This window comes from Dipodascopsis tothii, assembly GCF_038497935.1.
Source record: "Dipodascopsis tothii strain CBS 759.85 unplaced genomic scaffold V1510scaffold_12, whole genome shotgun sequence".
Classification (NCBI taxonomy): Eukaryota; Fungi; Ascomycota; class Lipomycetes; order Lipomycetales; family Lipomycetaceae; genus Neoaidaea; species Neoaidaea tothii.
The window spans coordinates 17,473-27,778 of NW_027117996.1; the positions used below are offsets into that span (position 1 = coordinate 17,473).

Genomic DNA, 10,306 nt, shown 5'->3' on the forward strand with positions numbered 1-10,306 from the left:
ACGCTAGCCCCGCCTAATGCGCGCTTATACGGGCTCAGGGTGGGCGTTAGTCTAGATGGGGATTTTGGCGCCGCGCGGCGCACACTATTGCGCACTTATTACTTCTTTCGACAAATAGTCGTCACCATCTGGCGCAAGTGCGCCGCGCGCGCGCCAGATACGGCCCCAGCCGCGTCGCAACGGCCGCCGTGCCGCCCCTCTGAGCCTAGTGTGACGCTGCGCGCCCGCTCCGGCTAGGCGCCACCTCACCACCAGCCGGCCACCTCTTGCCTCCGCATAGGCCAGATCTGGGACAGCGTGCCAGCGTAAAAACCGCGGGCGACGGCTGCAGACAACGTCGGAACAAGGCCCAGGTCAAACCGCTACCGTCACGCTCGCACCGAGAACAAGCCGCGCCGTCTTTGTTCTGTCGACACACGCGAGAGCCTGCTGCGTACGCGGAAAACGTGGTTGTGGGGCGTACGATCCGCACCGCCGGCTCGGGCCTGATAAAGATAGACCACGCAAGCGTCAGGAGGCCGCAGATTACGCCAGGCACGGCTGAGGACCGCCGGAAGACATAAAAGGAGCGCCCGAACGGCGCCTGTCTGCCCGCCAGCTACGCCCGACCACCGACCGAGCCGCCAGACCGCTGCGGACCCGATCCGACCCGGCACCATGCGGCTTCTGAGCGCGGCCACCGTGCTGGCGCTGGCCACACAGGCCCTGGCCTCGACGTCTGTGGTCGACCTGATCGCGGCCGAGCCCGAGTTCACGTCGCTGGTGCGCCTGCTCCAGCACACGGGGCTGATCCCGCTGCTGAACTCGCACAAGAACATCACGCTGCTGGCGCCGCCGAACAGCGTCTTTGAGCGGCTGCCGCCGGCGGGCGACCCGCTGGCGTTTGCCGAGTACCTCGTGCTCGACGCGGTGCTGAACGCGAGCACGTTCGACGGCGAGGCCGTGTTTTTCTCGGCCATGGCCTCGCCGGTCGCCCCGGACTACCCGCTGCCGGTCAAGGTCGAGCGCGTGGGCGCCGGCGACGACGCCCGGCTGCTCATCAACGGCCAGACGACGGTCGTGCGCGAGGACTGGGCGGCCGACAACGGCGTGGTGCACGTCGTGGACTCGCTCGTGCACGTGCCGCCGAAGCTGTGCGCGGCCCTGGCCGACGTCGGCCGCTCGGCCAGCTTCCGCGCCCTGCTCGACGCCAGCCCCGAGCTGTGCACGTCGCTGGACAGCGTGCGCCAGCCGGCGACCGTGCTGCTGCCGCTGGCCGACGCCTTCGACGCGTTCAGCGCGGTCGAGCGGTCGTACCTCCTGACCGAGGCCGGCACGATCGACCGGCTGCTGCTGCTCGGCTCGCACATGGTCGACGGCAGCGTCTACCGCCAGAACGACACCAACGGCACCGGCGTCGCGCTGACCACCTTCACCGGCGACCGCCTCGTGCTCACGGCCGCGGCCGACGGCGTCGTCGTCAACGGCACGACCGCCTCGGTCGAGTTCGACATCATCACCCAGAACGGCGCGATCCACACGCTGCCCACGCTCCTTACCCCCTGGTCGCTCTTTGAATTCACCCCGGCCAAGTACCTGCACGGCCTGCACGCAAGCGACTTTGTGCGCGAGCTGCTCTTCCACCGCTTCGGCGACCTGCTCGACGACCTCGTGCGCGAGCAGACCATCTTCGCGCCCGTCCACACCGACGACGGCCCGGCCGACCTGCCGACGTCGCGCCACGCGCTGCAGTACCACATCGCGCCCGTCACGGTCGACGTCGCCCGCAGCTCGCTCGTCGAGAGCGACCTGCGGCTGGCCTCGCTGGCCGACCGCAGCCAGATGGTCTCGGTGCGCCGGCACGACAACGACACGCGCGGCGCGTACACGACCGTGAACGGCGTGCGCGTCGTGGCCGACCTGGTCCAGATCGGCGCCACGACCATCGTGCCGCTCGAGGCCCCCCTGCCGCTGCCGCCGTCGTTCCCGCTCGCCCTGGGCTCGATCTACACGGCGTCGCGGTCCATCCGGCTCTACCACGAGCTCGGCGTGATCCACGACCCCAAGATCCGGGGCTGGACCGTGTTCGTGCCCGACGACAACGCCTGGGACGAGCTCGGCCTGACCGGCGAGTACATCCAGCAGCAGCCCGACATGCTCCGGAAGGTCCTGTACGGGCTCATGGTCACCGAGCCCGTCTATCTGTCGCCCGACGACAGCAAGGCCGTGCACGACTACGTCAACGGCCGCCAGGCGCGCACCGCGCTGCACCTGGACGAGAACATGGTCGCGTACGTCAACAGCGGCTTCCTCGAGGAGCACGACATCGCGCCCATCAGCGACTTCCAGAACGTGCTCTCGGACCGGGCGGTGCTGCACTCGATCGCGTCCATCCCGCTGCCGGACGACATCGCCATCTCGCCGTACGACCTGCTCGGCCTGCGCAACCAGACCGTGTTCCTGGACCTGCTCGCGCTGGCCAACATGACGTACGTGCTCCACCCGGACAACAGCTACGTCTTTCTGACGCCGAGCGAGAAGCTGCTGGCGTACCACAACGTGACCCACGCCACGCCCGAGCTGGCCACGCTCCTGGGCCTGCACATCCTGCGCAAGCCCGGCCGCGGCGGCGACTCGTTCTTCGAGGGCCGCTCGGTCTACTCGACGCTGGTGCCGGGCGTGTCGGCGTGGGCGCAGCCGCTGGCCGAGGACCAGGGCATGTACGAGCTGCAGATCATCCAGGAGGACGACCTGTTTGCGTTTGAGTCCGGCGTCGACAGCATCATGGCCGCAATCACCGTGTCGCTGCCGCTGCGCGTCTACGCGCGGGGCGTGTCCACCACCGGCTCCGAGGTCTACGAGGTCGACGTGGTGCTGCGCCCGGAGGACATCATCGTGGCCCGCGGCGACGGCTCGTGGCCGCTCAGCCGCTGGCTGCGCGCCAACTTCCAGAAGCTCATTTCGTTTGCCGTGGGCACCATCGCGGGCATGCTCGTCATCTGCATGATCGTCTTCTTCTACTTTGTGGCCGTGTACCGCGCGCACTGGGCCCGCCGCTCGTGCGCTGCGCGCCGCAAGCGCTCCGTGTCGGTCCAGGGCAGCCTTGGCTTCCGGCCGTTTGACGAGCGCGTGCGCCTGCTCGACGACGCCGACTCGGACGATGACCTGGAGAGCGAAGACGGCGAGAACGCCATCTCGCTGGGCGACCGCCCGCGCCGCGCGACGCCTCCGCCGGCGCCGCTGCGCTTCAAGTCGCCCGAGTACGAAGAGGAAGACGTCGGCGTGCCGCTGCGCGTGTACGACAATACCAAGCCGGCCGACGAATAGCCGCTTTTGCATGGACTTTGCTTTCGGCGCCGTGTGGCGTTCAATGTTATTAGATACACTGGAACACGTAGCTACGCCTGGCCCGGGCTGCGGCCTGCGGCAGGCTGTGGGCGCTGCTCGAGGACGGCGCGGGCGCGGGTGCGGGTGCGCCGCACGGCGTGCGGCGCGACTCAGCCGCACACCGTGCGGCGCAGACCGCACGCCAGCGCAGCCCCGCCGACGCCATCAGCGCACAGCGTGCGGCACTGCACGCGCGGCCGACTGTCGGCGGAGCTCTAGGACGGGCACACCACCCCGTCCGGCTCCACAGGCCGCCGGCTCACAGGCCGCCGGCTAGACAGACCCGGCTCGACCAGCCGCGCAGCTGTGCCTCGGTACCCCGCGCGACCCCGCAGGGGGCTGGCGCAGGCAAGCGGGCGATCTGCGCTACGTCATGGCCAATCAGTCACCGACTGTATCGCCGAAATCAGTGGGAGATGCCGACGGCGCGGACGTCGTTATGTCACCCCCGCTGGCCCCTATGTTTCTGGGTGACATTCCAGCAAATCAACCCCACGGTTATCGATATTGTCACCTTTCCTCCCAAGGAAAAAAAATTGCCGCCTCCCAGCAAAGGAGCCAGAAAATTTTTGCAGCAGCCGTCAAGAGATCTAGAGAGACGGCGGCCACACAAGCAGTCCCAGACGGGCGACCAGCATCACAAGATAGACACAGATTGGTTCGGTTGCCATGGTATCGATATCACAACCGGTGCCGATGTCCAGAGATATCGAATTCGCTGGCGGGCTCTCGCCAGCGACCGGACAGCACAAGATAGCTCTGCGGAGCGCGATGCCGTCGCATTTCTCGTCGCCACCGCTGGCGGCGCTGAAGCGCAAGCGCGAGGGCTCGGCCGAGTCGGACGAGGCCGACTTCAGCAGCGACAACGAGTCGTCACCGCTGGTGGTGCGGTCGTCGCTGTCGACGATCGAGCCGAACGAGCTCAAGACGAAGCGGGCTAAGATTGTGCGGTTTGCCGAGAGCGACGAGCTGGCTGAAGCCGAGACCGACAGCCGGTTCAGTGTCGGCGACGAGAACGAGCCAGGGTTCGACCGGGACACGATGGCCAGCCGAATCCACCAGGCGTTTGTCAAGAACGCGCTGGACGAGCTCGAGAGCGGCAACGCGGGCAAGGTCAAGGACCTGGCAGCCCAGCTGGAGACGCCGCTGTTTGCGGCAGCGAGCCCGACGGTCGCGCAGACGTACTTCACGCTGGCGGCGCTCATCAAGCAGATCAGCCGGCTGTCGTCGGCCGAGTGCGTGCCGCTGATCCGGGCGGTCATCAACCTGGAGGGGCTCGAGATCGACCCGGCGACGGTGGCCGTTGCCGACCGGCGCGCGCTGAACGCGCTGGTGTCGCTGCACGGCCGGTTCCTGGGCGTGCTGGTGTCGCGGATCCCCAAGTGGTGGTCCGAAATCGCGACGCGGATCATCAAGTCGATCACGGTCTCGGCCAACACGGAGCGCCATCACGCGCTGCTGCGGTACCTGGTCGCGCTGATCCCGACGGCCGGCACGACGCTGCAGAACATCGTGGTCAAGCACTTCCCGCACAAGGACGAGGAGACGGTGGTGCTGACGCGGTACATCGAGAACATCCTCGAGATCGTGAGCTACTGCCCGGAGCTGCAGTACGCGATCTGGGGCGTGATTCTGGAGAAGACGGTGGCGCTGGACGCCGAGATCGACAACCTGCTGGACGAGCTCGACGACGACGACGAAGACGACGACGACGCCGACGCCGACGAGAGCGTCCAGTTCGAGGACGGGGCGCCGCGCACGCGGGCGGACTCGGACTCGGACGACGACGCCGACCACAGCACCGAGTACTTCCCCCAGGTCGCCACGAACGCGACCGACAGCATCGCCAAGCTGGACGCGATCATCTCGCTGCTGCTCGACTACCTGACGGCCTACTTCGCCAGCGACCGGCGGCTGTCCGAGACGCTCACGCTCTACCAGACGCTGCTGGCGCACTTCCAGACGTACCTGCTGTCGACGCACCGCACGCACGCGGTCCAGTACATCTTCTTTGTGATCTCGCAGACGTCGACCGAGTTCGTCGAGGGCTACCTCACGCTGCTGCTCGAGATCGCGCTCTCGCCGGTGGCCAACCTGGGGCGGCGGCAAAAGGCCATGCAGTACCTGGCGTCGTACCTGGCGCGCGCCCGCGGCGTCACGCAGGCGCAGCTGCTGTCGGTGATCCACCTGCTCAAGGGCTGGATCCTGCGCTACATCGAGGAGCGCGAGTGGGAGGTCGCGTCGGCCGCCGGCGCCGACAACGGCTCGCAGAACGTGGCCACGGTCGTGCCGACCGGCCAGATCCTGTTCTCGTCGTCCATGTCGCGGTTCAAGATGTTCTACTCGGCCGTCCAGGGTCTGTTCTACCTGTTCTGCTTCCGGTACTCGTCGCTGCGCACGCCGCCGGCCGACACTGTCGACGACGACCGGCTGGCCGAGATCAAGTTGGGCCTGCACTCGACCGGCGACTGGGTCTACGACATCGACCGGCTGTTCCAGCGCATCGTGACGACCAAGTTCAACCCGCTCAAGTGGTGCAACACCACCGTTGTCAACATGTTTGCCAAGGTCGCCCAGCGCGAAGGTGCCGTGTACTGCTACTCGATCCTTGACCGCAACAAGCGCGGCAACCTGTCGGCGGCCTCGTCGCCGACGTCCGAGTCGAGCCCGGGCTCGCCGGCGTCGGTGGACGACGCGCGCCCGGACGTCTCTGGCATCGACCGGCTCAACAACAAGGCCCTGCTCAAGGCCTCGGTCACGTCTGACAAGCTGTCCATGGGCGGCACCTTCCGCTCGGATGACATGGTCCCGCTCGACAGCTACTTTCCGTTCGACCCGCTGGTGCTCAAGAAGACGCGCCGCAGCGTGCGCGACTCGTACATCTCGTGGGCCGAGGTTGCCGGCGACGAGTCCGACAGCGAGGACGACGCCGACGACGTTGACGACGACGTCGACGACGACGTCGACGACTACTTGTCGTCCGACACCGACACCGACGACGACTAGGCTATTTTGGTTATCATTTCATTTGGAGTTTCAGTTAAAAGTTCAGGATGGTCATGGCTGTTGCGTTTCACCTGTGCATGTTTGATGGTTCAGCATTATATTGTATAAAAGTCATTGAATAATCAATATAGTTTACATCTAGTAGATTACATCTATGATACACGATAGTACAGACTGCAATGTAGCGTACACTGGGCGTATGTGGAGGCTCGCCCATATAGCCGCATGTAGCCGCCGGCGGGCACGTCCATGTAGCCGCAATAGCCGGCCGAGGGGCGTGCCCTCGGCAGGGTCCGGAAGAGTCGTAATGCCCGCCATATAGCCGCACATGCCCATGTAGCCGCATATAGCCGCGGAGGGGCACGTCCCTCGGCAGGGTCCCGGAACTCGTCACGCCTACCATATAGCCGCACATGCCCACGTAGCCGCATATACCCGCCGAGGGACACGCCCACCATATAGCCGCACACCCACACACACCCGCATATACCCGCCTCTGGCTACCGCTTGCGCTTCTGCCCAGACGCCGCCTGCAGCGGCATCGGCGGCAGCCCGCCGACCGGCGGAACCACGTCGGCCGTCACGTACTGGAACCGGCTGCTCGGCAGGATGATCGGGCGCGGGACGATCTGGCCGGTGCGGACCTTGGGCTGGATCAGCGGCGCCGGCAGCTCGATGTCGCCCACCACGCTCTCGAAGATCTCGGCCGCCGCCCGCAGGCCGCTCAGGTACGCGCCGTGGACAGTCGCCGGGTGGGTCCGGGACGTTCCTTCGCCCGCGAAGGCCAGGCGGCCGCCGTGGAGCGGCGCCGCCAGGTTGTCGTAGTCGTCGCCGTCGGCCTCGGGGCCGACGTACGAGTAGGATCCGTACGCGAACGGGTCGCGGTGCCAGCGGGTGACGATGGACTCGACCGGCGGCGGGATGCGCTGGCGCGGGAACATGCGCGCCAGCACGCCCGACACCTCGTGCACGAACGCGTCGTCGGGCCGCTCGGAGCTCTCGAAGGCGGCCTCGCCGGCAAGCAGCGCCACCAGGCACGGCTTGCCCACCACCGCCGACGTGTTCCAGAACATGTAGAACTTGCCGCGCCTGGCCGTGTAGTCGGTCTGGTTGAGCGAGTCGCCGGCCGGGCAGCGTGTGACGCCAACGATGTCCTTGGACGGGTCCCAGAACACCCGGTCGTAGACCAGGACGACCTTGTTGAGCACGCCAAACCCGAGCTTGCGGATCGACGCTGTCTTGGCCTCGGGCAGCGGCGGCGCAAACGCCACGCGGCCGGCCTTCAGGACCCCGAGCGGCACGGTGCACACGACCCGGTCCGCCTGGATCAGGCTGCCGTTGGCGATCTTGACGTCGAACGGCCGCTGGCCGGCGCCGGCCCGGTCGGCGTGGAACGCGATCTCGGTCGTCGGCGACCGGAACCGCACGTCTAGCCGCTGCGGAAACAGGTATAGCGCGCGCGGGACCTGCGCGTAGCCGTCCTTGATCATGGCGTGTCGTCCGGCGAACTCGTTGCCGTCGTCCTGGTCCCACGAGCCGAGACTGAGGTTGTTGACGCACGTCGCGTTGGCGTACTCGAGGTTGGCGTAGTGCCAGTTGACCAGGCGCATGTCCAGCGGCGACAGGTCGACGAGCTGCCGGCACAACGACAGCTGCGCGTCCAGCGCCTGGCCCAGCGACGGCTGCCCGGTCGCCGGCGGCAGCTCGTACCGGTCCGCCGGCAGGCTGGCCGCCGCCCGTTTGTGCGGCGGGATCTCGAAACCGAGGCTGCCGAGCTTCGCCGGCAGCGCCGTCTTCTCCTGGCGGCCCTGGTGGAGCCGGCCAAAGCTGCGGGCGCGGCCGGCGCCGCCCGACCGGTCGTCGGCCGGCCGTTCGAGCGGTGGCAGCGTGACCGCGTTCTCCTCCATCTTGGCGATCGTGCGGCCGCCCTCGCCGGTCGGATCGAGCCCTGCCAGGATCAGGTTCGGGTCGCCCTCGACCGAGTGCGGCTGCGGCACATGCTTCTTGAACGCCGACGTGCGGTCCAGCATGTCGTTGAACAGCGACTCGGCCCGCAGGTCCAGCGTCCGGTCGACCGGGCCGCCCTCGACCTCGTCGTAGATCACGGACGCGTCCTTGAGGTAGTGCGGCGTCAGGCCCATCTGCTTGCACGCCAGCACCGAGATCGGGTTGCCGTTGGCGAAGCCGGTCACGATCTGGCCGCCGAGATCGACCTTGTGGGCTGGGGCGCTGTGCAGCGGCGCCGAGTACACCCGGCCACCGATCCGCGAGCGGCCCTCGATCAGAATGATCTCCGGCAGGTCTTCGTAGTGCATCATAAAGTCGTCGTACTGGCGAAAGAGGCCCTCGAGCTGGCGGGCACACGCCAGGCCGGCCATCCCCGCGCCGACAATCACGATCCGCAGCCGCGGCTGCTTGGTCTCGGGCAGCGCGCGCACGTACGGCAGGTTGTTGCGGCACCGAGGGATCTCGATGCAGCCAAAGTTGATGTAGCCGTTGCGGACGAGCCACTCGAACGCGGCCTCGGCGAGGCCAAAGAACCGGGGGTCCTTGGCGCACCCGGCCGCCTCCGGGCGCGTCACGCTGACGAGGTGGTTCATGCGCCAGAGCCGCAGGATGCCGTTGCGGATGCTCAGATACGTTGTCACATGCAGGTGGTTGATGTCCTTGCGCAGCAGCTTGTACTCGCCGGGATGGAGCGCGAACGGCGGCAGCCGCGAGGCGACGGCCGCGTCGACGCCCTCCTTGGCGTACTCGCGCGACGTCTTGTTGGACGGAATCGAGAGCTTGGCGAAGTACTCGAGGCGGTTGTAGGGCTCCTTGTAGGTTGGCGGCGGCGCGGCGGCGGCGGCGGCGGCGATCTGCGACCGGTAGATCGGCGGGTCGACGTAGTCGGTTTCGGCGAGCATGCTGGCCAGCATGGCCTCCTTCTCTTTCTCGGTGAACTTCTGGGGGCCGGCTCCGAGGAGGCCGGCGGCGGCCGCGGCGGCGGAGCCGGCGCGGGCCAGCGCCGGCCGGTCCTCGACCTTGGGCGACGGCAGCGGCAGCGCCGCTGCGGCCACCGCCGGCGAGTTCTCGCCGTCCTCGGCCTTGACCGGCCGCGGCTTGGGCTTGCGCGGCTTCTGGGCCGGCTTGGCGTAGCTGTACTGGCTCTGGCTCTGGCCCGGCAGCGCCGCCGACGCCGGCAGCGGCGACGGCTGCGGCGTCTGGCGCGGTGCCGGCCGCGGCGACGGCCGTGGCGACGGTCGCGGCGACGCCTTCGCGCTGTCCAGCGCGCGCGGCGGCGGCCGAGCGGCCACCGCCGGCGAGAACGGCGGCTTGGCGGCAAACGGCGCCGGCGGCATGTTGGTGTCGCGCATGGCCGGCGGCGCCGGGCTGTGGTCCGACAGGCGGCGCGAGCCCGACGGCGACGTGATGCCGAGGCCCTGCAGGTCGTTGTTGTAGTGCCCCAGGTTGAACACGTCCACCGGGCGCTGGCTCGGCAGGATCGGCTGCGACTGGCGCTCCTGCGGCGGCGGCGGCCGTGTGTAGCCCTGCGGCGGAAACTTGTCGCGCGGCGGCGCGCGCTGCGCGCCGGCCGGCGGCATGTCCGGCACCGGCAGCCCGTTGGGCATGCCATTGTACAGCCCCATCGGGTTGAGCGGGAAGCCAAAGTCGGACGCGAACTCGAAGTCGTCGTCCTTCTGGGCCGGCGCGTACGGCTCGTTCATGAGACCGCCAAACGGCTTGTTTTCCGGCAGCGGCGCGTCCGCGTAGGACTCGGGCAGGTCGCCGTAGAACGAGCCGCCGTAGTGGTCCGCCGGCGGCGGCTGGGTGGCCGCGTGCTGCAGCGGCGGCCGCGGCGGCGCGCCGTCGTCGTCCGGCATGAACTGCGCCCACAGGTCCTGGCCTGCCGGCGGCAGCATGGCGTAGTCCGGCCGCAGGCTCTGGCCCA

The 10,306-nt window shown here is 68.1% G+C and overlaps 3 protein-coding genes across 3 annotated transcripts; 2 read left to right on the forward strand and 1 right to left on the reverse strand.

The window, feature by feature from the left end:
- Nucleotides 1-203: 203 nt before the first annotated feature.
- V1510DRAFT_415614 (uncharacterized protein) lies at nt 204-3,370 on the forward strand. Its single transcript, XM_066933622.1, has one exon. The coding sequence runs from the start codon at nt 658-660 to the stop codon at nt 3,304-3,306; it is 2,649 nt and encodes an 882-aa protein (XP_066789291.1). The 5' UTR covers nt 204-657; the 3' UTR covers nt 3,307-3,370.
- A 1,037-nt stretch (nt 3,371-4,407) lies between these two features.
- Nucleotides 4,408-6,372, forward strand: V1510DRAFT_364109 (RNA polymerase I-specific transcription initiation factor RRN3; the record flags this gene model as incomplete). Its single annotated transcript, XM_066931173.1, has 1 exon — nt 4,408-6,372. One exon carries the CDS (start codon nt 4,408-4,410, stop codon nt 6,370-6,372), a length of 1,965 nt encoding a protein of 654 aa, XP_066789292.1.
- A 76-nt stretch (nt 6,373-6,448) lies between these two features.
- On the reverse strand, nt 6,449-9,534 carry V1510DRAFT_415617 (flavin-containing amine oxidoreductase-domain containing protein). Its single transcript, XM_066933623.1, has one exon. The coding sequence runs from the start codon at nt 9,291-9,293 to the stop codon at nt 6,873-6,875; it is 2,421 nt and encodes an 806-aa protein (XP_066789293.1). The 5' UTR covers nt 9,294-9,534; the 3' UTR covers nt 6,449-6,872.
- Between the last annotated feature and the right edge of the window lie 772 nt (nt 9,535-10,306).

Bases quoted from the DNA above. Each gene is read 5' to 3' on its own strand.
- V1510DRAFT_415617 (XM_066933623.1), bottom strand. From the start codon at position 9,293: ATGCTGGCCAGCATGCTCGCCGAAACCGACTACGTCGACCCGCCGATC.
- V1510DRAFT_415614 (XM_066933622.1), top strand. From the start codon at position 658: ATGCGGCTTCTGAGCGCGGCCACCGTGCTGGCGCTGGCCACACAGGCC.